Below are 26,622 nucleotides of genomic sequence, written 5' to 3'. Positions count from 1 at the left end.
GATTGTCTTCTCATTCTCATGTTAAAATACATTTCACTATTACCTACCGTAACAGATATTCACTGTTTTGTAAACCTGTAGATTTTAAACGGATTTGTCTACTGTATGCATACATACACTATATACAGTGCATTTGGAAAGTATTCAGACCCCTTGACTTTTTCCACATTTTATTACATTACAACCTTTTTCTATCTACACACAATACCCCATAATGTCACGCTCTGACCTAGGAGAGCTGTGTTTTCTCTGTTTAACTAGGCCAGGATGTGATAGGTGGGAGGCATTCTATGATTTTGTTTCTATGTTTTGGCCGGGTATGGTTTCCAATCAGAGGCAGCTGTCTATTGTTGTCTCTGATTGGAAGCCATGCTTAGGCAGCCTGTTTTTCCCTGTGGTTTCGTGGGATCTTTTTTTTGTGCAGCTGTGTGTGAGCAGCCCCAGAACATCACGTTTGTTTCAGTTTTCACCTGTTTTCTTGTTTTGTTCGAGTTCACAAATAAAAGATGTGGAACTACCGACACGCTGCGCCTTGGCTAATCTATGACAGGGAATTTGAAGATAGCACTCGTGACACATAATGACAAAGTGAAACCAAGTTTTTAGACATTTATGCACATTTATTGAAAATAAAATACCTTATTTACATAAGTATTCAGACCCTTTGCTATGAGACGCGAAATTGAGCTCAGGTGCATCCTGTTTCCATTGATCATCCTCGAGATGTTTCTACAACTTGATTGGAGTCTACCTGTGGTAAATTCAATTGATTGGACATGACTTGGAAAAGCACAGACCTGTCTATATAAGGTCCCACAGTTGACAGTGCATGTCAGAGCAAAAACTAAGCCATGAGGTTGAAGGAATTGTCCGTAGAGCTCCGAGACAGAACTGTGTTGAGGCACAGATCTGGGGAAGGGTACCAAAAAATATCTGCAGCATTGAAAGTGCCCAAGAACACAGTGGCCTCCATCATTCTTAAATGGAAGAAGTTTGGAACCACCAAGACTGTCAGAAGGTGGGTGTAGCTGGTGCATGAAGTCAGGTGCAGGAGAGCAGAATGAGTGAACAACGTACTTTACTCAAAATATAGGCACAAGGTAATACACTTGACCAACAAAAAACAGTAATCAATTACGCACGGGTGAAAACAGCACCCGTCGAAAACCAGCCATAACGTACCGAATTAACATAGAAACAATCACACACAAAAACATGGGGGAAACAGAGGGTTAAATACATGAACATGTAATTGGGGAATGAAACCAGGTGTGTAGAAAACAAAGACAAAACAAATGGAAAATGAAAGGTGGATCAGCGATGGCTAGAAAACTGGTGACGTCAACCGCCGAACGCTGCCCGAACAAGGGGGACCGACTTCGGCGGAAGTCGTGACAATACCCCCCCCCCCGACGCACGGCTCCAGCAGCGCGCCGACACCGACCTCGGGGACACCTCGAATCCAGTATGGATCGAACTGCATACGCCGGGGCCCCCTCGATGTCCAGAGAGGGCGGAGGAACCTCCCGTACCTCAGACTCCTGGAGTGGACCAGCCACCACCGGCCTGAGGAGAGACACATGGAACGAGGGGTTAATATGGTAATCGGGGGGAAGCTGTAACCTGTAACAAACCTCGTTCAGTCTCCTCAGGACTTTGAATGGCCCAACAAACCGCGGGCCCAGCTTCCGGCAGGGCAGGCGGAGAGGCAGGTTTCGGGTCGAGAGGCAGACCCGATCCCCCGGTGCGAACACTGGGGCCTCACTGTGGTGGCGATCTGCGCTGATTTTCTGGCGCCTCACGGCCCGCTGAAGGTGCACATGAGCGACGTCCCATGTCTCCTCAGCACACCTAAACCAATCGTCCACCGCAGGAGCCTCGATCTGGCTCTGATGCCAAGGCGCCAGAACCGGCTGGTACCCCAGTATGCACTGGAAGGGGGAAAGGTTAGTGGAGGAGTGGCGGAGCGAGTTCTGGGCCATCTCTGCCCAGGGCATGAACGCCGCCCACTCCACGGGCCGGTCCTGGCAATAAGACCGCAGAAACCTACCCACATCCTGGTTCACTCTCTCCACCTGCCCGTTACTCTCGGGGTGAAAACCCGAGGTAAGGCTGACCGAGACCCCCAGACGTTCCATGAACGCCCTCCAGACCCTTGACGTGAACTGGGGACCTCGATCAGATACTATATCCTCAGGCACCCCATAGTGCCGGAAGACATGTGTAAACAGGGCCTCTGCAGTCTGTAGGGTCGTAGGGAGACCGGGCAAAGTGAGGAGACGGCAGGACTTAGAAAACCAATCCACCACGACCAGGATCGTGGTGTTACCCTGTGAGGGAGGAAGATCCATTAGGAAATCCACCGACAGGTGCGACCACGGCCGTTGTGGAATGGGTAAGGATTATAACTTCCCTCTGGGCAAGTGCCCAGGGGCCTCGCACTGCGCGAACACCGAGCAGGAGGAAACATAAACCCTCCCGTCCTTAGCCAAGGTGGACCACCACTACTTCCCACTAAGACAGCGCACTGTCCGACCGATGCCCGGATGACCAGAGGAGGGTGACGTGTGGGCCCAATAGATCAAATGGTTGTGGACAGCAGACGGAACGTACAGACGCCCAGCTGGACATTGGAGGGGACTGGGCTCTGTACGTAACGCCCGCTCGATGTCCGCGTCCAGCTCCCACACTACCGGTGCCACCAGGCAAGAGGCCGGGAGTATGGGGGTGTGATCAATGGGCCGCTCCTCTGTGTCATACTTCCGGGACAGTGTGTCTGCCTTCGCGTTCTGGGAACCTAGTCTGTAGAATAGGGTGAAAAGAAAACGGGTAAAAAACATGCCCCACCTTGCCTGGCGAGGGTTCAGGCTCCTCGCCGCCTGGATGTACTCCAGATTGCGGTGGTCAGTCCAGATGTGAAAAGGGTGTTTAGCCCCCTTAAGCCAATGTCTCCACGCCTTCAAGGCCTTGAAGACAGCCAACAGCTCCCGGTCCCCCACGTCATAGTTTCGCTCCGCCAGGCTGAGCTTCTTCGAAAAGAAGGCACAGGGGCGGAGCTTTGGTGGCATACCCGAGTGCTGAGATAGCACAGCTCCTATCCCAGCCTCGGACGCGTCCACCTCCACTATGAACGCCAAAGAGGGATCCGGATGAGCCAGCACGGGAGCCGAGGTAAACAGAGCTCTCAGCTGACCAAAAATCCCAGTCCGCCTCAGCCGACCACTGCAAACGCACCGGTCCCCCCTTCAGCAGTGAGGTAATGGGAGCTGCTACCTGACCAAAGCCTCGGATAAACCTCCGGTAGTAGTTGGCAACCCTAGAAACCGCTGCACTTCCTTTACCGTGGTGGGAGTCGGCCAATTACGCATGGCTGAAATGTGGTCACTCTCCATCTCCACCCCTGAAGTGGAAATGTGGTACCCTAGGAAGGAGACGGACTGTTGGAAGAACAGACATTTCTCAGCCTTGATGTACAGGTCATGCTCCAACAGTCGACCAAGCACCCTGCACACCAGGGACACATGCTCGGCACGTGTAGCGGAGTATATCAGGATGTCATCAATATACACCACTACATCCTGCCCGTGCAAGTCCCTGAAAATCTCGTCTACAAAGGCCTGGAAGACTGATGGAGCATTCATCAACCCGTACGGCATGACGAGGTACTCATAGTGCCCTGAGGTGGTACTGAAAGTCGTCTTCCACTCGTCTCCCTCCCGGATACGCACCAGGTTGTAAGCGCTCCTGAGATCCAATTTGGTGAAGAAGCGCGCCCCGTGCATTGACTCAATCGCACTGGCTATGAGAGGTAGCGGGTAACTGTACCTAACAGTGATATGGTTGATACCTCAATAGTCAATACATGGTGGCAGACCTCCATCCTTCTTCTTCACAAAAAAGAAACTCGAGGAGGCAGGTGAAGTGGAGGGCCAAATGTACCCCTGCCCCAGGGATTCAGAGACATACGTTTCCATAGCCGCCGTTTCCTCCTGTGACAGGGGATACACGTGACTCCGGGGAGTGCTGCATCTACCAGGAGATTTATCACGCAATCCCCCTGTCGATGGGGTGGTAATTGAGTCGCCCTCTTCTTACAGAAGGCGAGAACCAAATCGGTATATTCAGAGGGCACGGTGGAGACCTGGTCTGGACTTCCCACCGTAGTCGCACCAACGGAAACCCCTAAACACCTCCCTGAGCACTTTCGTGACCACCCCGTGAGAGCCCTCTGTTGCCACGAAATAGTGGGGTCATGACAGGCCAACCAGGGTATGCCCAGCGCCACGGGAAATGCAGGAGAATCTCTCCTTGTGATCCTCCTGCGTCACCATGCCCAGTGGAGCGGTGGCCTCCCTAATTAGCCCTGACCCTAATGGTCGACTATCTAGGGCGTGAACTGGGAAGGGCATATCCACTGGAATAATTGGGATCCCCAATGATCTGTCAATAAAGTTCACAGCTGCGCCTGAATCTACGAGCGCCTTATGCTGGGAATGCGGGGAAAACTCAGGAAAATGAATATACAAAAACATGTGTGAAACAGAGGGCTCTGGGTGAGCCTGGTGCCGACTCACCTGGGGTGACACGAGAGTGCCCTGCCTGCTGCCTCGACTCCCAGAGGAACCTTCCCAGCACCGACCGGCAGTGTGCCCTCTGTGGCCACAGATGGTGCATGGACCGGACCCTCCTCCGGTCGCCCTAAGTGCAGCACCTCCCAGCTCCATGGGCGTAGGAGCGGTGGTGCTGGGGGATGGAATCGACAGACCCCGATCTGGAGGTCCGCGGGTAGCCAGCAGGTTATCCAACCGGATGGAGAGGTCCACCAGCTGGTTAAAGGTGAGGGTGGTGTCCCTGCAGGCCAACTCCCGACGGACGTCCTCGTGCAAACTACAACGGTAGTGATCGATCAGGGCCCTGTCGTTCAAATCCCGCACCGGCGGCCAGGGTCCGAATGTCCAAAGCGAACTCCTGTGCGCTCCTCGTCCCCTGCCTAAGCTGGACGAGACGTTCATCCGCCGCTCTACCCTCAGGCGGGTGGTCGAAAACTGCCCGGAAGCGGCGGGTGAAATCCTCGAATTGGTCCAACACCGCTTCTCCTTCCCCCCATACGGCACTGGCCCACTCCAGGGCTTTCCCTGAGAGACAGGAGACGAGGGCGGACACGCTCTCACGGCCCAAAGGAGCCGGGTGGACGGTTGCCAGGTAGAGCTCCAGCTGGAGTAGGAACCTCTGACATCCCGCAGCCGAATGAGTGAGCAACGTACTTTACTCAAAATAAAGGCACAAGGTAACAATACACTTTACCAACAAAAAACGGTAATCAATTACGCACGGGTGAAAACAGCACCGTCGAAAACCAGCCATAACGTACCGAATGAACATAGAAACAATCACGCACAAAAACATGGGGGAAACATGAACATGTAATTGGGAAATGAAACCAGGTGTGTAGAAAACAAAGACAAAACAAATGGAAAATGAAAGGTGGATCAGCGATGGCTAGAAAACCGGTGACGTCGACCGCCGAAACCCGCCCGAACAAGGAGAGGGACCGACTTCGGCGGAAGTCGTGACAAAGACTCTTCCTAGAGCTGGCCCTGCCAAACTGAGCAATCGGCAGAGAAGGGCCTTGGTCAGGCAGGTGACCAAGAACCTAATGGTCAATCTGACAGAGCTCCAGAGTTCCTCTGTGGAGATGGGAGAAAATTCCAGAAGGACAACCATGGTAGAGTGGCCAGATGGAAGCCACTCCTCAGTAATAGGCACATGACAGCACACTTGGAGTTTGCCTAAATGCACCTAAAGGACTCTCAGACCATGAGAAACAAGATTCTCTGGTCTGATGAAATCAAGATTGAATTCTTTGGCCTGAATGCCAAGCGTCACGTCTGGAGGAAACCTGGCACCATCCATACGGTGAAGCATGGTGGTGGCAGCATCATCTCTGAGCCTTGATTCATTCCCAAGCCAATTGTGCACCATCCTATGGGACTCCCGCCACGGCTGGCTGTGGCACAGCCCGGGAATGAACCCGAGTCTGTAGTAATGCCTCTAGCATTGCGATGCAGTGCCTTAGACCGCTGCGTCTCTCTGGAGGCCCTCCTTTCCACGGATTTGCAATGGGATTCAAGCATGGGCTTTGTCTGGGCCACTCAAGGACTTTCACATTCTTGTTCTGAAGCCATTCCAGCGTTGCTTTGGCTGTATGCTTGTGGTCATTGTCCTGTTGGAACGTAAATCTTCACCTCAGTCTAAGGACGTTTTCACTCTGAAGCAAGTTGCCATCAAGGATTTGCCTGCATTTGGCTCCGTTCATTGTTCCCTCTATCCTTACCAGTCTCCCAGTCCCTGCCGCTGAAAAGCATTCCCATAGCATGATGCTGCCACCACAATGCTTTACTTCAGGGATCAAATCAAATTGTACTTGTCACATGCGCCGAATACACCTTACCGTGAAATGCTTACAGTGAGGGAAAAAAGTATTTGATCCCCTGCTGATTTTGTACGTTTGCTCACTGACAAAGAAATGATCAGTCTATAATTTTAATGGTAGGTTTATTTTAACAGTGAGAGACAGAATAACAACAAAAAAATCCAGAAAAACGCATGTCAGAAATGTTATAAATTGATTTGCATTTTAATGAGGGAAATAAGTATTTGACCCCCTCTCAATCAGAAAGATTTCTGTCTCCCAGGTGTCTTTTATACAGGTAACGAGCTGAGATTAGGAGCACACTCTTAAAGGGAGTGCTCCTAATCTCAGTTTGTTACCTATATAAAAGACACCTGTCCACAGAAGCAATCAATCAATCAGATTCCAAACTCTCCACCATGGACAAGACCAAAGAGCTCTCTAAGGATGTCAGGGACAAGATTGTAGACCTACACAAGGCTGGAATGGGCTACAAGACCATCGCCAAGCAGCTTGGTGAGAAGGTGACAACAGTTGGTGCTATTATTCGCAAATGGAAGAAACACAAAAGAACTGTCAATCTCCCTCGGCCTGGGGCTCCATGCAAGATCTCACCTCGTGGAGTTGAGAATGGTGAGGAATCAGCCCAGAACTACACGGGAGGATCTTATCAATGATTTCAAGGCAGCTGGGACCATAGTCACCAAAAAACAATTGGTAACACACTACGCCGTGAAGGACATGAAATCCTGCAGCGCCCGCGAGGTCCCCCTGCTCAAGAAAGCACATATACATGCCTGTCTGAAGTTTGCCAATGAACATCTGAATGATTCAGAGGACAACTGGGTGAAAGTGTTGTGGTCAGATGAGACCAAAATGGAGCTCTTTGGCATCAACTCAACTCGCCGTGTTTGGAGGAGGAATGCTGCCTATGACCCCAAGAACACCATCCCCACCGTCAAACATGGAGGTGGAAACATTATACTTTGGGGGTGTTTTTCTGCTAAGGGGACAGGACAACTTCACCGCATCAAAGGGACAATGGACGGGGCCATGTACCGTCAAATCTTGGGTGAGAACCTCCTTCCCTCAGCCAGGGCATAGAAATGGGTTGTGGATGGGTATTCCAGCATGACAATGACCCAAAACACAAGGCCAAGGCAACAAAGGGAGTGGCTCAAGAAGAAGCACATGAAGGTCCTGGAGTGGTCTAGCCAGTCTCCAGACCTTAATCCCATAGAAAATCTGTGGAGGGAGCTGAAGGTTTGAGTTGCCAAACATCAGCCTTGAAACCTTAATGACTTGGAGAAGATCTGCAAAGAGGAGTGGGACAAAATCCCTCCTGAGATGTGTGCAAACCTGGTGGCCAACTACAAGAAACGTCTGACCTCTGTGATTGCCAACAAGGGTTTTGCCACCAAGTACTAAGTCCTGTTTTGCAGAGGGGTCAAATACTTATTTCCCTCATTAAAATGCAAATCAATTTATTACATTTTTGACATGCGTTTTTCTGGATTTTTTTGTTGTTATTCTGTCTCTCACTGTTCAAATAAACCTACCATTAAAATTATAGACTGATCATTTCTTTGCCAGTGGGCAAACGTACAAAATCAGCAGGGGATCAAATACTTTTTTCCCTCACTGTACTTACAAGCCCTTAACCAACAATGCAGTTCAAGAAATAGAGTTAAGAAAATATTTACTAAATAAACTAAAGTAAAAAATAAAATAAAAAGTAAAATAGCCCTTACACAGCCTGGAGGTGTGTTTGGTCATTGAAAAACAAATGATACTGTAGTCTCACTAAGCGCAAACCAAATGGGATGACGTATTGCAGCAGAATGCTGTGGTAGCCATGCTGGTTAAGTGTGCCTTGAATTCTAAATAAATCACAGACTGTGTCCCCTCTATGCTTCACGGTGGGAATCACACATGCGGAGATCATCCGCTCATCCTACTCTGCATCTCACAAAGACACGGCGGTTGGAACCAAAAATCTCACATTTGGACCCCCTCCATCAGCCCACGAAGCAATTCCTCGTGTCAACCAATGGAGGCTCCTTGGGAGGAGACGATGTTGCACAGCTAGTCCGGGTCCGCTGGTTCAGTCTTGGCCAGTTCGTACAATCAGGTATGAAAGTAAGACCCAGATGCAGACCACATCGAATAAACAATAGTTTAATATTCCAACAGGGGCAGGTAATAGACAGGTCAAGGCAGGCAGGGGTCAGTAAACCAGAGGTGGGGCAATGGTACCGGGCGGCAGGCAAGCTCAGGGTCAGGGGCAGGCAGAGTGGTCAGGCAGGCGGGCTCGGAGTCAGGACAGGCAAGGGTCAAAACCAGGAGGGCGAGAAAAGAGAGATTGGAAAAAGTAGGAGCTGAGACACAAAATGCTGGTTGACTTGAACAAACAAGACGAACTGGCAACAGACAAACAGAGAACACTGGTATAAATACACAGGGGATAATAGGGAAGATTGGCGACACCTGGAGGGGGTTGGAGACAATCACAAAGAAAGGTGAAACAGATCAGGGTGTGACAATTTTGTAGTGTTTTGGTGATTCAATAAATGTAAACTTATGTAAACTTATATTTTGGATCAATTGTTAGGTGGTGAATGATGTCTCCAAACAAAACAAACACACAGTGAGGTTTTGAATGAGGCCGGCTGCGTTACATGTGTTACCAGTTTGGAGTTTTATACTAAAAGTTTTGAAGATTCACCACATACTTGGGAAAATAGCACCAAAGCGAATTAAAAAAACTGTAAGAATGAAGTAAGGTGCCTCTGTCTGTGACCAGGGTATTTTCTCTGTCTCTGTAGGGTAGTTGTGAAATCAGCAGCCAGCTCTGATTCCGTGGGGGGCCTAAACAGGACACAAGATTGATGGCCTGGTTAAAATACCCCTGTGTGGAACTCAGGAAGGTGCCAGCCTGTGAGCTTCCCTCTCATTTACACACAGTCAGACACACAGGGGCTCTGAGACAGAGGGAGAGGAAAAGACTGAACTAGTTCCAGAGAGAGAGTTAGGATGAGGATAGGGATAGTAGATAAGAACATGAGGGGTGGAGACTGGAGAGTTAAGGATAGGGTGAACGGGAAGAAAGATAAACAAGGTGGGAGAATTGGTACAGAGATATGGTAGAGGTTAAACAGAGACTGGGAAGTAGACATAAATAACAGAGAGGGAGGGAAAAGAGAGTGATGAGATAGAGATACAAGCGCTGAGAAATGAAGGAAAGTGGAGAGAAAAAGAGAGAGAGAACCAGCAGCACTCCCCTCCTCTTTATTTATACCTCCATCGACAGCAGGCTAAGATTTCTGGCACCAAAACAACGTCACGCTTGCTATTTCAGTCAGAGGTGCAACATTTCAGAGGGGGTTAAGGTGACGGCTGAGGCGTTGTGGGGCCCCTGCAGCTCTACAACATGACATTTCACACTGTAACTACCTCCCTTGGCCTTTTGTGTGTTAGAGAAAGGGCCCACTTGAATGTGTCTTGAGTTGTAGACAAAGTGGTAAACAGCCTCGGGGTTGTTCATGCAGTTTTATGAGGAGAGAACCTCAGGCCATGACAACACATCCAACAATACTGAGACCCCAAAAGTCTACACTCACACAACCCCAGTCTGTGTTAGCTTGCCTGGTAACAGGAGAGAGAGTGAGACACTATCTTAAAATAACCCCCCTATTATTTTGGCCATAGGCCTTTATTTACTGAGATTTTACTAACATAAGTTTAAGGGAAAGGATTAGCTCATATGTTAAAGTGCTGAAAGAGGGACAACGCTGTTACATCCAATGCCTGTTTGCCTGAGGCTGATGCTGCGCAGGTGCTTGTACGCGTGTTAACATGAATATATACATGCTCGCATTCAAACGCACACATGTGCACACACACACAGACACACACACATACACACATGTAAATAGTGCCACACATGCACTAAAACGTATACAGTTGTCCTTGCTGTTTTGATTTTTGTTGTCCTTGATGTCTTTTGTTTTTACATTGTTGTTTTACTTAGATTTTCTCTTTTGTTGATTTTGTTGGTTGTTGGTGGCTTGGAGGGGGGGGGGGGGGGGGGTTGGATGATTGAGGGGCAGCGGTCAGAGAACTGTGGGGGCATCTTGGAGGGTTGGTGGCCTGGCGGTTGAGATTTTGGGCTGGTGGCTGATAGGTCACTGGTTTGGGTCCCTGTTTTGACTTGGCGGGAGATCTGTCGACGTACCCTTGGGCAGGGCGTTGACCCTGGTTGCTTCTGTGGGTCACTCTGGGTGGGAGTCTGTTAGATTGACTGAATGTCATGTAAATGTTGAGCGGCTTCACTGCAGGTATGTGTAAAAAATCTATTACAATAATATACAGTACCAGTCAAAAATGTGGACATACCTACTCATTCCGGGGATTTTCTTTATTTTTACTATTTTCCACATTTTAGAATAATAGTGAAGACATCAAAACTATGAAATAACACATATGGAATCATGTAGTAACCAAAAAAGTGTTAAATAAATCAAAATATATTTTATATTTGAGATTCTTCAAAGTAGCCACCCTTTGCCTTGATGACAGCTTTGCACACTCTTGGTCAAATAGCCCTTACACAGCCATTCCCACAAAGCACAAACCAGATGGGATGGCGTATCGCTGCAGAATGCTGTGGTAGCCATGCTGGTTAAGTGTGCCTTGAATCCTAAATAAATCACAGACTGTGTTACCAGCAAAGCACCCCCACACCATCACACCTCCTCCTCCATGCTACACAGTGGGAACCACACATGCGGAGATCATCTGTTCACCTACTCTGCATCTCATAAAGACACGGCAGTTGGAACCAAAAATCTCGAATTTGGACTCATCAGACCAAAGGACAGATTTCCACCGGTCTAATGTCCATTGCTCATGTTTATTGGCCCAAGCAAGTCTATTCTTCTTATTGGTGTCCTTTAGTAGTGGTTTCTTTGCAGCAATTCGACCATGAAGGCCTGATTCACACAGTCTCCTCTGAACAGTTGATGTTGAGATGTGTCTGTTACTTGAACTCTGTGAAGCATTTATTTGGGCTGCAATTTCTGCGGCTGGTAACTCTAATGAACTTATCCTCTGCAGCAGAGGTAACTCTGGGTCTTCCTTTCCTGTGGCGGTCCTCATGAGAGCCAGTTGTGTCACACCCTGATCCGTTTCACCTGTCTTTGGGCTTGTCTGCACCCCCCACCAGGTGTCTCCCATTTCCCCTCATTATTCCCTGTGTATTTATACCTGTGTTTTCAGTTTGTCTTTCCAGTTTGTATTGTCCCATCAAGTCCTACTAGCATGTTCCCGTGTTTCCTGTGCTCTAGTTTTTGTTTTTCTTAGTCTTCCCAGTTCTGACCTGTCTGTCTGTCTGCCCTGACCCTGCCCGCCATCCTGTACCTGCCTGACTCTGATTTGGATTACGACCCTTTTCCTACCTAGACTTACCTTTTGCCTCCCCCTTGAACTTTAATCAACTCTGAGACTCGTACTATCTGCCTCCTGTGTCTGCAACTGGGTCTTAGCCTGAGCTGTGATAATTTGAATTGTTCTTGCCATAATATGGACTTGGTATTTTACCAAATAGGGCTATCTTCTGTATACCCCCCCTACCTTGTCACAACACAACTGATTGGCTCAAACGCATTAAGAAGGAAAGACATTCCACAAATTAACTTTTAACAAGGCACAACAGTTAATTGAAATGCATTCCAGGTATCTACCTCATGAAGCTGGTTGAGAGAATGCGAACAGTGTGCAAAGCTGTCATCAAGGCTACCTTGAAGTATCTCAAATACAAAATAAATGTTGATTTGTTTAACCCTTTTCTGCTTACTACATGATTCCATGTGTTATTTCATAGTTTTGATGTCTTCACTATCATTCTACATTGTAGAAAATAGTAAAAATTAAGAAAAACCCTGGAATGAGTAGATGTGTCCACACTTTGACTGGTACTGTACTTAAATATTTTTCTATTTTATTGAACCATATTCCGATATATTACTTTTTCAGTATGGGGTAAACATGGTAGTGAATCTCTGTAGTGTCGGTACATGAAAGTAGCTACACCCCGTCACCCCCAACCAATTAAATAAGTCATCAAACAAGACTTCTACAGATAGACGAACTCTGTTTGTTAAAGCACTGTCGTGTTTATTTATTATCAAGAGAGAAAAAAGGACAGCAGAAGCATTACATAGTCATAACTGTATGTCTTACTATGGTTACGTGAACATTTTCAAATTCGTTATTGTGATAATATGACACAGTAAAACACACTATAGACAGTTAGCATGTTGCTGCTGTGGTGACAGGACACGGCCAACTCGCTTTTAAAAACAAGCCAACATGGCACTCATTAGGATTGACACACACACACACACACACACACACACACACACACACACACACACACACACACACACACACACATACATACAGGGACACGCAAGTAAGGGGGCCATGCTGTATCGCATTATACACAGCAATCCAAAAATCATCAATAAAAAAGAAAGAGAAAACGAAAGAATATAAGAAAGGGAAGTAAAAGAGAGTGAAAAAAACAAAAAGTAAAGAAGTTTGGCACAGGAGAAAGGAAGGCCACACTAACACTGGAGACTGAATAGGAGTCAACCATTTTGTTTCTTATATGTGTAAGTCATTCTAAGTAATCTCATAGAAAATCTCTTCAAGCACTTTTTTTCAAGACGGATAGAAAGAACAGTCTTTAGTATTTCCAGAGAGGGCAGACTATATCATCCGAGTCCTGTGGGGTTGATTTGGGGGAGGGGAGGCGGGGTTAAAAGGGGGTCGGGGAACATGTCTCTCACATGATGACAGTCTCGGTGTGGAGCAAATAGGAGCAGAAAGATTGCTGCTTTAGGGCGGGGCTTGGGGTTCTTGCTATGGGGCTAGGGGTGTGTGCCAAGGGGCTTGGGGCGCGGGACATTGGACCGGAGGGGGCAGAGATCAAGGCAGTGGGAGCACAGCTAGCCCACCTGGATGGAGGGCGTTGATTGGCTGGGCGGGCAGGACGAGAGAAGTTCAGTGACGGGGTTGCTGGGGACAACTCGGCTGGGCTCACCTGGAAAGAGACGATAAGAGTGGGTTAGATCAAGACTGTGTGTTTGTGTGTTTGCTATGCCTATCTCACCTTCTGTGTGTCCTTTCTGTAGGCAGTCTTTGTGGCTCGGGGGCTGGAGTTGTACTCGTGCTCGATGTCCAGCATATCCAGAAGCTCAATGAGTCCATCGTCCTTATTCTGACCTGCAACTGGCCCTCCCCTCTGAATCCTCTGAGCTCCAACATGGGACCCACTCAAGTTCCTGTAGTCCAGTATGGGCTCCCTAGGCTGGTATGCAGGCCTCCTGGCCCTCTCGCCCTGGACAAGACCAATGTCTGTCTCTCTGTCTGCCCCTCCGAGGGCCCTTGCTTTGGCCTCGGTCCTCCTCTGACGCCCTGCCTGGGGTCCTTTAGGGTGAGCATAGCTACCCATTGAGGTGCCTCTACCCTCACCAAGCTGGCTCTCTCTCCTATAGTCTCTCACTGCCCCACCAGATCCTCGTTCTTTGCTGGGGTCCATCTCCACTGTAAGCATGATGGAATCCGCCTGGCATTTCTGGACAGGCAAGCGCCCAGGCGCCCTGCTGTCGCCCAGCTCTTTGCGCTGACAGACGGGGGTGGGGCACTTGTTCTCGATAGGCACCTGGTTGGTCACCACACCGGTGTTGGTGAGGGTTTTCCCCTCGTTCTTCTGGAGCATGGCCCCAAACTTCCTGAGAACCGAGGGGCTACCACACTTCTTGTCCACAAGGACCCCCGGGGGGTGGGACTTTCTGTCGAGGGCTGGGGAAGTCTCAGATGAGGCCACCTGGGAGGTGGAGCGCGGGGGTACGGGAGGGCCTTCTCTCTGTCTAAGAGGGGGCTTGTTAAGGTCCCTGCAGGGGGAACTCTTTCTGTGTGACACTCTGTTCTTCCTGTTCTCAGCCTCCTCGTCCGCAAACCGCACCTGAGCAATCCTAAAACAGATTAACAAGCAAATAACTCAATGAGTAAAATAACTCAAATACTAAATCGTATAGGTGGATTTTACTCTCTAAATGATCTTCTCAAAATGATCTTGTCATCTCAGTATCAGTGAGGTCTGTGGATGTCCTTCTTACCTATCATTCTCAACGGGCCTCCTCTTCATCGCATCCTGGTGCACAGACTGATCCTGGCTCCCTCTAGTGATCTCCTTCAGATGCTGAGAGAGAAGTGGGACAAGGGTTACCTGGGAGGAGAAATAATCATTGATGTAGAATAGTGCAACTAGCAAAGATACAGTATATCAAATTCAGCTATACAGCCACACTGGCATGGCTGATGCTTTTTCCAGCGGAGTATTGACACGTGCCAGTTACATGTAATCTATTTAAATGTTTATTACTGAAAACAACCCTGCTTAGGCCCTGCCCCTCAAATGTTTTGAAGACTTGAAGTGAACAATATAGGTATAATAAATATGGTGGTGGCCCCATCTAGTCTTCCAATGAGCTAAGTGGAGTTTCTACCATATTGCTTCCACCCATCAGATTCTTTCGGATCTGCAAACACCAATGGGGTGAGACATAGGGTAAAGATTGTTTTTTGGACGGGGCTGCCTATCAACTTTAATCCTTAGTTACTGTAGCTACTCACATTGTTGAGAGCTGAGTTGGTCTTCCAGGTCTTTCCGTGACCATGTCCAAGATAATCCTGCAACAAGTCTTCAAGTTCCACCGCACCGTTGCAATTTGGATAATAGCCACCAATCTGATGGTTGACGGGTTCGCCGTAACCATTGGGGCCGTGACTACAACCATTGCTACAGTGATTTGGCACAACAACAGCTCTGGGGTGGTCCTTGGTTCTGTTGCTATGGCTGCCAGGCAGGTCACAGAAGCCATTGCCATGGTGCATCCTATCATTTTTGCTGTTGTCCATGGTGACATCATTTCCCCCTCTACGAGCCTGCACCTCATTGTAAAGCTGAAATAGGAGCATAAACATTATGGTTGTCAAAAACCTACTTTCACAACGTGAACACAAGTTGGAATAGTTGTATTCCCCAGTTAGACTAATTATTTACACTTACAACTTAGGCGTGTTCCAAAACCTAAACGTACATAAAGATACAAGACAATATGTACACAAAACAAGTCTGTACCTACGACAATGTCAACCTTGTTTACGCAATCCATATAACCATCCCAAAATAGTTACACAACCCAACTATTTTTATAATCTACACATTTGTGATGCCAGTTGGAGGGAGCGTGTGCTTGCGTCGCTATTTTAAGCTTTAATGCATTCACCAATATCATCTTTCACAGTGTTCTGACTGTCTGTCAGCACATCACAGTTTAATTAGCTTGTTAATATCTGTCTGTATCATTACTCCAGAGGGGACATGGGGTCTCAAGAAGGGGTGTGGTTCCAACATTATTATACCACACACACACACACACACACACACACACACACACACACACACACACACACACACACACACACAACCAGTTAAACACTCTTCAGGGAAGACCAAGGTTGCGAGACGAGAAAGACACTATCTCAAAGTGAAAATGTTCACACTACTGATACCCCATTTCAGGTAATGTTACTCTACCTAGGATCTTGTTTGACTGTGTCAGAACTGTGCTTGAGCATGTCGGACCATGTTTGGACTATCCCATGTATTTGGATGATGTTTTACTTTATTTTAGACCTTGATGGAACGCATCTGACCATGGTTGACCACTCACCTCCTCTATCTTCCTCTGCATGTCCTGCAGCTGGTCCTCCCATTCCTGCATCTCTGAGTCGAAGCTGTCCAGAAGCTCCACCTTCTCTGTTCCCCAGCCCCGCCCAGCCTTCTCCAGACCGCGCTGCAGTTCTGTGGCCGCCATTTTGGGCCGCTTCCTGCAGCAACTTTTTACTTCCTGTCACAACTTTCTTTTCTTCCACCACAACTTCTTCTTCCTTCTTCTGTTTAAACTTCCTAACTTCCTTTCTTTTTCAACTTCCTAGCTTTTTGTCTTTCTGTCTAGAAGGGGTCACCAAGGTGTGGAAATGTTAGCGGAACACTGCAAAGGAAGAGAGGATGGAGATGATTATTGTGGACGATAAGACATGGGAGAACTAGAGTACATTAGTCAACCAGTAAACAAATGGACTCAAAGGGTCTACTCGCCATGGACATTCTCCCTGCTACCCCCGCCCCCCCCTCAACTCTCACTTACCTTACCTGCTACTCCCCCATGGACATTCTTTCTCCTGCCCCCCCAACAGACTTTACTGTACCCCCACCCCAATGACATTCATCACTGTTGCAGTTGTAAATATGTAATTTTCTATTTTTATTTCACTCAATGGTAATGCTGCTGCTCCCCCTATGGTCATTCCACCTCACTCCCTCAACAGTCTATACTCTGCCTCCACCCCAATGGTCATTTATTTATTCATCACTGCCACAGTTCCAGTTGTTATTATGTATATAGTGCTATTTTTATTGTTTTTATTACTATTTTAATTATTATATTTCACTAGTCCTGCATGTTGGAGCTCGAAGCCTAAGATTTGTACTGTACCCTGCAATCACACCTGAAACCCTGTACATATGACTATTACACAATCTGAATCTAATCTGAATAAATACACATTTTGTGGATTTCGTGGAAAGATTCAAAGCATTTTGGGCAAGCCCTCTGTATTCCCAGCCATATTTCATAGTCATTTAAGATACCTATGTGACACATGCCAAGGAAGGCCTGGTGTAGTGTGACAACCTCACTATTTGGCTGTTGGTCACTATCCTCTCTGCTCCAACCCTTCGCTCTGTCCCAATTTTCTATAATGGAACTTTGGAAACCTTCCAATCTGCAGCCATGGCCCATTTTAATGAGGACATATTCCCCATTTTTCAAAAGTGGGGTGTATGTCGAATACAACCCCCCAACTATTCAACACGTACAGGTTACCCGCAGGACGCATTTCTTCTACGCCTTCAGTTACCAGGGGCGGAAATACCGGGGGGGACGGGGGGGACACGACCCCCCCATCCTGGGAAAAATATGATTTGTCCCCCCCAATATATCACTGAAACATAACTATGTAATTTAAATAATATTAATAATATGCAATGAAAGCAATTGTGCTGATTATAGACACTTAATAGCGCGTTTTTAAGTTTCAAAAGATTGTGACCCCCCCGCCCTTTGCCTCACAATGATTTGATCCACTGCCAGTTCCTTAGTTTGCACGTAACTGCCGTGAGGTTCATCCAGTCAATCGCGCACACACACACTAGCTGAATATGCAGAGCTAGCGCGCAAATATTAACTATTAAGCTAGCTAGTACCTATTCCATTTATGTGGCGTCGTCAAAGATGGAATCAGCATGCAGATGATGTAAGTTAGTGCTTCAAAGTCCCTGTGATAAGGTTAGTGATAAACTGAAGTCCAAACTGAACAGAACTACACTCTCTTCTACCATTGTCTTAAATATATTTAATGGTCTCGTTGCAAGCGCTAAATTGTCGCAAGGGAACTTTTATTTATTTATTTTATTTCACCTTTATTTAACCCGGGTAGCAAAGATTATAGCAAACACCACTGAAACTGAATTGGTGCTCGCTAGCTTTGCAAATTCAGCTATTGTTGGAAGCCAGCCAATATGAAACAAACTATTAAAATTACAAAATGTTGCAGCATATGTTGTGTAAATGGTGAACTCATACAGCTGTCAACTCTTGTCATTTTAATCTGTTTCACATTTGCTAGCTACCTTTTAGATCGAAGCCCAAATAGAATGATTGAAGATGATAGAAGCCCATCTCCTACTGTAAATAACCTACACACTGTGTGTGTAGCCAGCCAGCCAGCCAGGTAGAAAAATGGCAGAAAAATAAAAGACGGACATCAGAGTATTTTTCAATACACCAAAACGCATAGTAAGAACCCTAGTAGCCTAATATCTCAAAGACTAGTTGATAAAATGTTCATAAGAAAGAAATGAAATTCTAATGGAAATGTTTCACAATGATGTCATTAGGCAGAGCAGGCAACAGATGGCACACAGACAGCAGAGTTGGGGACAGATATGCAGAGACAGACTGGCAGAGACAGGGAGTCTCAGGTAAGTTTGTTGAGTCTTTGTTTGGTAACATTATGAAAGGTTCTCAATTTTTTTGACTTGTAAAATAGGAACATAATTGGAAAATGCCATGGATACCCCCACTCTCAACTTAAACTGGTGACTGAACTAAGATTTGTTAAAGGCAATGGTATTGCTGTTGTGATTAGTTGTGTAGTTTTGGGTACCGGTAGTTAGGAGTACGGCAAACACCTTATTTCTTTGGTTCCTCAATATACATTTACCATATTACAATGTAGGCTATGTGTTACAGCACTACTTTTGGTGTCCCCCTCAGGAATTGCTCTTGAGAAAATTTCATGTAATTGTCCCCTCCAAAGTGGATATCAGATTTTCGCCCCTGTCAGTTACACGTTGCGAACAATGGAAATGTGTGCCCACCGTGTCATCGCTAAACGATAAGTTCATTTCGCACTCGGCTGCATGCTGCATGGCCAACTCACCTCTCGAAAATTGGCCATAATGCTGCATAGTGGCGCGTATTGGCTTGGCTTAAACGGGTTTCCGTAGGCCTACCGCTTTATTGATGTATTACAGTACATCAGGTAATTTTAGAAGGCCGATGGTTTGCTATCACCGAATGTTATATATTATGTGCTTTTACCACCTCGAAAGTACCCGAACACCAACCAGTCATCTTGTGATGTAAGAGTACGGATATGTTTATAATACAAACCTGTAACTATGCATCGAGAACTTGGAGAGCGATAGAGAGAAAGAGCGAGAGAGAGAATAAATACGCATGGCGTGTGTTTTGAATATTAATAGGCCTATGATAAATATATTCCCTCATGACCCAATGTAACCTATTTGGTGGTGCGTAAAAGAAAAAGCACCAAAGGGGAGGCAGAGGTTCATCAAATGTGACCCAATACATCAAGCCCACAGTGGATCTGCAATGTTATATTTTACTACTTGTCCTTATTAAGTGCTTTGTCCAATGATTATGTCCAATTATTGTTAGAAGCCCAAGTTGTAGAGATGCGTAAAACAAAACTTAATGGAACTCTCCATATCCATATCCATAAAATAAAATACATTTAAATATGAACTTCTTCATGTGGCCTTACCTGGCTGTTAAATATTCTCCTTGACGATTGTATTGTTAATCGCTGAGGATATATCGCAGTGGCAGATAATTCATTCTGATTTCAGTCTAGCCAAGGTATTCACGGTGAACCTCTTCAGACCCTCTGTTTGCCCGGTGGCGGCTGCGCTTCCACGGCTCGAGAGTCAATCCCCTTGTTGCGAAATCTTCGCTTTGTGCCTCTGTTCTATTACGTAAAGTCCCGCGGATTGGATTTTAAAGGAGCCCTCTCTTGTCAAGCCTGGGCAGGGTTATGTCCAGAGCAGGTACCTTTTTTCAGGGTAAACAACTTATGTTCCAGAGGGGGACCCAGGCTTTATAGTGCACCTCGTATTTACGTCGCATCACTGGAGCCAAGATCAAGTATCTTAATGTCAAATTTATTCCAGCATTTGAGGTCTCGATGGGACGACTGTCGTCACTCGCATCCTATCTATAATTAAAAAGCAATGTAGAGAGGGAAACTGTTTGCATAGCTATTTCAGCTGCCGAGCTCTGAGCCAATAGGCACTCCTGTTGCTACTCCGCTTTGGGGTGCTTGGCAGATTTCGTTTTGTGACTCCAAACTACTCTTATTTGTTTACAATTTTGATTGCCAAAATGTAGCCTATATGTGACACCTGCGGTAACATTATTTTAATTCGTTTTTTTCGAAAAACTTGATATCTGGCGCGTTGGCAGGTACTTTACTCCAATTTCACTACTATTTTACAGTTTATTTATTTTGACATTGCCATTGCTGTTGATGAAGGTTGCACAGTATCATCACCCGCGTCATGCGACCCCCATTAGGTTCAGACCCAAATAGTTCACTGACATGATGGGCACTTGTCGACATAAACAGTGTGTTGCAAAAGGCATCTGATAGCTCAAAACCAAAATATATTTGGTGTGGATAGGAATGTGGGAATCCTCAGACTATGAGCCAAGTTATGCTTGATCTGAAAATGTGGTCAGAGGCGTCGTATGGATGGTGTGACGCAGTTGCGAAGCCTCCAGAGCCATGCCATGCGCCTCTCAAATGTTGTAACAATGCAGAGGACTCCATATAGCTCCGCATTAAAGCGCAAGAAGTATGAATGCCCAGACTTCTGCAGAGCCCGTATCAAATAGTTAGGGCAGGGTTTGACAAAATCGGTCCTCGGGTGCACTTTTTGTTTTTTGCCCTAACACTTCACAGCTGATTCAAATAATCAACAATCAATCAAGCTTTTATCATTTGAATCAGCTATGTAGTGTTAGGACAAAAATCAGCTATGTAGTGTTAGGACAAAAATCAGCTATGTAGTGTTAGGACAAAAATCAGCTATGTAGTGTTAGGACAAAAATCAGCTATGTAGTGTTAGGACAAAAATCAGCTATGTAGTGTTAGGACAAAAATCGTGCACCTCTTGGAGTCCCGAGGACTGAGTTTGGGAAACGCCGAGTTAAGGGCAAACATTCTTCGTTTGCATTGTCGCTGTCCACGCTGTACAGGTGCTGAATCGGAATTCTGATTGTCTTTGGCCATGGTTCTGAATCACCACTATTTACATGTTTGGTTAAAATCTGATCTTTTACACTTTTGTAAGCAATGAGGAGGAAACTCCACCTTTCCTATCAGATTGTAGGTCTACATTTCTTATATACTACCACATGATGGTGGCCTACCTATAGGCTACAACATTTCTTTGCAGGTAGGGACTATGGCTATAGGATTTGATTTTGGAATTGGGCAAAACAGATGTTATGCTAACTCACCTTTTCTTGGGGGTGATGAAGGAAGTGGTGGGTGGTGGGAAAAGTAGTCTCCAGTGTTGAACCTAAGCATATATCCTGTTATGTGACTGTGACCTGTGCTTGAAGAGGGAGGCTCCTGTACGTTCGGTGACCTTGGCAACAAATGTTAAAAAAAATAACAGAAACAAACAAACAAAGGATGCGGCTATGCTATTGAGGGAGGCGGGATCACAGGACGAAGAAAAGGGTAAACAGAAAGACAAGTTTAAAGATGGTGGCATAGGAGTGGGAGGAGAATAAGACTAGAATGAGGATGAGTAAAATGATGGGCTGAAACATCTGGGCAGAGGATGAAAAGAACATGAGTGTCAACGGAGGGGAAACGAGAGGGAAAATAGGGTCAGAGAAAGAAGGAGAATAAAGTCAGCAGAATATTTAATGGTGACGGACGAGTGAAGAGACTATGCTGATACAGCCAAGCAGGCATGGTCAAGTCTACATCTCTTTAATTAAGAAACACACATAAAAACACACGCGCACACACACACACACACACACACACACACACACACACACACACACACACACACACACACACACACACACACTTACCGACAGTGGTTCCTCCTCCCTGTCCTCAGGTTTGGGCACCTCCAGTCTGTCTATGAAGCCCTGTAGCTCCTTCCTGAAGGCCTTCATCTGGGCATTGATCCTGTACAGCAGCTCATGCTCCCTGATCCTCCCGCCCTCCTCCTCCTCCTCACCCCGCCCATACAGGTCGCTGTTGGAAACGTACACCCGTGCCTCTGCGATGATAGTTGCCGTGTCGGCGATGAGCCGGTCGATGGTCCTGCCAAGACGCTCCGCCTCCACTCGAATGTCAATCATCTGCTGGCGATCCCGTAGGTTGCGGGGCAGGAAGCGGGCGGCGGTCTCAGGGGGTGGGGTATATAGACCCCGGGTAGGCGTGAGGCAGCGGGTTTGGTTCCGCACCTCGTCCGAGTCACTCTCCCCGCCCACTGGGCCCTCGCGTTTGCGGTGCGGGGGCAGGAGGCGAGAGGAGGAGTCATCATCATCGCTTTCACGGCGCCCGCTTGGTCCGGTCCCTCCTGCATCACTCTCTGCATCACTGTCCCGAGGGCTGATGCCCCCCCTTAGGGCCAGGTGGGAGGCCAGGTCGTAACGCTGCATGTTGGAGAGCAGAACACGCTTCTCATACTGCAGCTGCATCACCTGGGAGAGAGAATAGGACTGGCTGAATGAGGCATGATATGTTTATGACGTTTGATCTTTGTTTTCATTTTTGATTCTAGTGATACCTTTTTGTTTACCATATTGTCTGTACAGCAATTTTGACTTTCAATATATGTTAAAGGTCACAGAAATAAACCAGAAAAACAAATGTGGAAGACTGACTCACCTTCCCACTGAGATCATTAATCTGTAACCGGGCCGTCTTCAGTTCCTCCTGCAGTGCCTCTGCCTTCTCCGAACATACTCCTCCTGCCGCCCCTCCTCCATGCCTTGCCCCTCCCTCGTGGGTCCCGGCCTTAAACCTGAGCTTGTTGAGTTCTCCCGTCACTCTCTTGTTGTGATCCTCAGCGTCGGACAGGTTCCTCCTCAGGAGCTCTGCCTCGTCCTCCACCAGCTGCAGCTGCTGCCTCAGCTCTGTCATAGCCTCCCCATGACCCCGGCCCGCCCCCATCCCGCCAACAGCCCCCCCACCGGACCCGCCTTCTACCTCCCCTTCACCCCTGAGGTCGTCCAGCTCCGCCCTCAGACCCCGGTTCTCCACCTGGAAACACATGACATGAAGACGGATTGGTCAGTTATGTTATGAATCACTATCTTCCTCTCTCTGTAGGCACCTTCTGAACAGAACAGGCAGAAATGCTTGGAACAGTTGTGTTCCCATGTGCAAACTTATTTCCTGGTCTCTTTCATGTCATAACCTACATCAAACACTGCATCACATCCTGTATCTCTCACCTCCAGCTCCACGATCTTCCTCCCCAGGATGTTAGCCTCCTCCTCCACCAGGCGCAGACGCAGCTTCAACTCGGACTCACGGGTGGTGGGGGGTCCCCAGGCCTCACCCTTGGGGTGGGGGCTGTCCAGGTCCCCGTAGAAGGAGCGGTACTTCTGTAGCTCCGCCTCCAGACGGTCCTTCTCCTTGTCGATCTTAGCTGTCTTCTTCCTCAACAACACAGCCTCTTCCTTGATGAAGGCCAGCTGGCACTTGAGATCATCGTTGTCATCCTGAGAGAAGGGGAATTGGAAGGAAGATAATGCAGTTCTGATGTACAGGAGACACAACTCTCGCTCGTGTTTGGAAAAAACACTTTTTATTGTTTTATAAAAGCATTTCATGGTGATCCCTCACCTCTGTTGGGGTCTGGGCAGACTTCTTGTCTGACTTTTGAACCTCCTTGCTTCCTCTTCTCTTCTGAGACTGTTGGGAATTGAATAACGAGTATTACAGCAAAATATGTGCTGTATAGATTGTATAATGTGGGTGAGTGTTCTTACCTCCTTGACTTTGTCCAGCTCATTCTGAAGGACCTGTTTGGTCACCTCCACCTCGATGAGTTTCTGCCTCAGTTTCTCGTTTTCGTCCTCTGTCTTTGTGCGTTTCTCCTCCACATTCTCCAGCTCATGGTGCAGTCTCACAGACACATCCTTCGCTACCTGCATTAAACAGAATCAGGGACATTGATTTAAGTTGATTGAATTAATTATGGAGGTGAATGGACAGTGCATTAAGCAAGTAATAAAATTTGTTTCAACATCAAGCCTACCGACACACACACACACACACACACACACACACACACACACACACACACACACACACACACACACACACACACACACACACACACACACACTCCCTCCCTACCTTCAGGTCCTGCTCCAGGCTCCTCAGTAGTTCCTCGTCGATTTCTCCTGTCTGGGCATAGCGCAGCTTCTTCCTCTCAGCCTTCCTCAGCCGGTACTGGAGGATCCGGCAGTTCTTATTGGCTCGCTCCAGCTCGCGCCTCATTTCCTGCAGCTGGCACGTGTCCTCCTCGTAGAAGGTGTCACGCATCTCATCCATCTCTGTCCTCATCTCCTCGATCTCCATCTGGAACATCAATATGAGTGATCAGCCAATCAGGCACTGGTAGCCAACAGGGGGCGTGGGCTCACGCTTCAGCATTATTGGCATTGTTGGAGTGTTTAGGTCCTCTGAAGATGATGTAATTGAATAGGGACAAGCTAATCTGAACCGATCAATAGGGTCTTATTCATTATTATGTCAATCAATGAATAGAAGTAGGCTAAACACAGGATGGTGCCATTCATTGTTCTGAATAGGGAAGAGGGGTTTGCCTTGTAGCTATAGGGCTACCTAAATCATTTAGCTTTCGCAAGCATCAATAACAAACCAAGGGAACTAGGCACATTTCTACATCAGTTCTTTGCAAATGTTACAGAAAGAATAACAACTGTTCACTTGGCCTACCCAGTGGGCTAAAAAAATAAGCTTGCTTCATTGTATCAACATACAGTTTTCCAGTATATCCTTAATAATAAACCTCGGGGAATATGCATGGAATATTAATACTATCTCAGTTGCAGTGTTATTATCAAACACGAAATAAGCCTACCTTTTCACTTCTGCTAATATATATAAGATTACATTGGAATACATGAGCATATGTTAGTAATGCCAAACTTTGCGGAATAGGCCTGAATTCAATCTTATCAAACAAAAAGTGGCCTACCAGTTCAGTTACTGGATCTGCAAAAACAATGTGTTTGTATAGATTGAATATTATTGGATGTCAGTGATGCCAAACCTTTAGATCTTCATTCTCATCCACCAGTCTCTCCAGTTCGTCCTCAAGGCCCTCGTCTTGCTGTGTCACGAACTCCGCCTCTATGGTCCCTGTAGACGGCTCCGGCGCGGCCTCCGGCCCGGCCTCCGCGCTGTCAGCCGTGTGCATCTTGCTGATGCTTCTCTTCAGTTTCTTATGTAGGTGGAAGTGCAGAGTTCAGTCAGCAAGCAACCCTTGCTCCACAGACTAAGGCCCGCAGCCCACGTATTCCCCGCTTCTGTCCCTGCAGTAGCCCGCTGAAGCTTTCACCGACTCCCCTCCCCGCTTCTTCGTTATCCCTTTCACCAAACACGCGGTGCTGGAGCCGGTATGACCCAATATGTTGGGAAGACAGGCCTTTGTGGCAGGGATACACCTAACGACGAACTACGGGTTTGAGAATCTGGTGAAATATCTCCTCTGTATCTTCTTCTCTGCTAGCATCCACCCTGTTGGCATTGACAGCATCCGTTTCAGCACCATCTGGGTAAACAGCTGCAACGTCGCATCTCTCGATCTCCTTCTCCCTCACGACAGCGGTCCTAAGCCCATCGTTTACTACCTTATTCCTCGATCCTCCTTTTGAAACTATATTTTTGGAACTGCCGGAGGATTTTGGGGCTGATTTTTGAGGCGCATTCCCGGATTCTGTCCGGAGAGGGAGCCCGATGCTGCCTCCTCCCTGTGCTATTGTCTGCTGCTGCCGCTGGAAAATCCGCAGCGCCGCTTGCGGCAGTCGTGTCATCCACCAGCCTTGACTTTTCCACTCGCCCATCTCAAAGTGACTGCAAAGTATGATTGTTAGTTGTGGCAATAATAAAGACATAATATAAGTCTTGATATATTAGGTCTATCCGGTTGATAAAAGTTGCAATTAAATATGATGGTCAACCAGTTCCAACATTCCAACATTTAAATGGAAATTCTGGCTGAAATGCACAACATATCGTTGCCTTTGCTGCAAAAGGGACATGACGTCTGCAGAGTGACATTGAAATAATATTGACTTTGGAAAAGACCCGAAGCCAATAGGCTTCTGTTTATTGGTAAATGGGAATCTAACTTAGGCTATACAAGGCTAGGCTACTATTCAGTATGTATAGCCTAGTGATAGGCTACAAGTGATACAATTAAATGTATACATGCATAGTTTATATATAGCGAGTTTTGTACTGTTCTGTAACTTTTGTTCAATAAAGATGGCACATAGCCTAACATGAGTTAATATATTAGGCTACAGATGGTCAACAAACGCACTGTGTTATTTGAATGAGGCTTCTTACCGCGAGAGAAAGTGCAGGTTCAGCCCAGTGCTAAAGGGCTAGAGAGATGCTGACACAAAAGGCACTGC

The 26,622-nt window shown here is 47.0% G+C and overlaps 2 protein-coding genes and 1 long non-coding RNA gene across 4 annotated transcripts in view; 1 reads left to right on the top strand and 2 right to left on the bottom strand.

Annotated features, from left to right (window-relative positions):
• Positions 1-16,376, top strand: part of LOC145860878 (uncharacterized) — a 31,703-nt gene extending 15,327 nt beyond the window's left edge. The window contains exon 3 of the long non-coding RNA XR_014380626.1: positions 16,246-16,376. This is a non-coding gene — a long non-coding RNA (uncharacterized LOC145860878). The remainder of the gene's footprint in view (positions 1-16,245) is intronic.
• On the bottom strand, positions 12,566-16,406 carry LOC106571495 (uncharacterized). Of its 2 annotated transcripts, none has more exons than XM_045695767.2 (5): positions 16,216-16,406; positions 15,113-15,442; positions 14,596-14,705; positions 13,587-14,451; positions 12,566-13,517 (listed from the first exon to the last, which is right to left on the bottom strand). In XM_045695767.2, the coding sequence occupies exons 1-5, from the start codon at positions 16,357-16,359 to the stop codon at positions 13,260-13,262; spliced, it is 1,707 nt and encodes a 568-aa protein (XP_045551723.1). In that variant the 5' UTR covers positions 16,360-16,406; the 3' UTR covers positions 12,566-13,259. The 2 variants fall into 2 exon arrangements, with proteins under 2 accessions (XP_045551723.1, XP_014000133.1); XM_014144658.3 differs by having other exon boundaries at positions 14,596-14,678.
• LOC106571494 (microtubule cross-linking factor 3) lies at positions 16,402-25,837 on the bottom strand. The gene is made up of 9 exons (XM_014144656.3): positions 25,254-25,837; positions 24,311-24,535; positions 23,941-24,099; positions 23,795-23,863; positions 23,401-23,670; positions 22,832-23,206; positions 22,024-22,644; positions 21,433-21,750; positions 16,402-16,536 (listed from the first exon to the last, which is right to left on the bottom strand). Exons 1-8 carry the CDS (start codon positions 25,398-25,400, stop codon positions 21,640-21,642), a joined length of 1,977 nt encoding a protein of 658 aa, XP_014000131.1. The 5' UTR covers positions 25,401-25,837; the 3' UTR covers positions 16,402-16,536; positions 21,433-21,639.
• Positions 25,838-26,622: the final 785 nt, after the last annotated feature.

The sequence above is a fragment of the Salmo salar genome, chromosome 15 (assembly GCF_965601325.2).
Source record: "Salmo salar chromosome 15, fSalSal1, whole genome shotgun sequence".
Lineage (NCBI taxonomy): Eukaryota > Metazoa > Chordata > Actinopteri > Salmoniformes > Salmonidae > Salmo > Salmo salar.
This window is presented reverse-complemented; position numbering and strand designations above follow the sequence as displayed.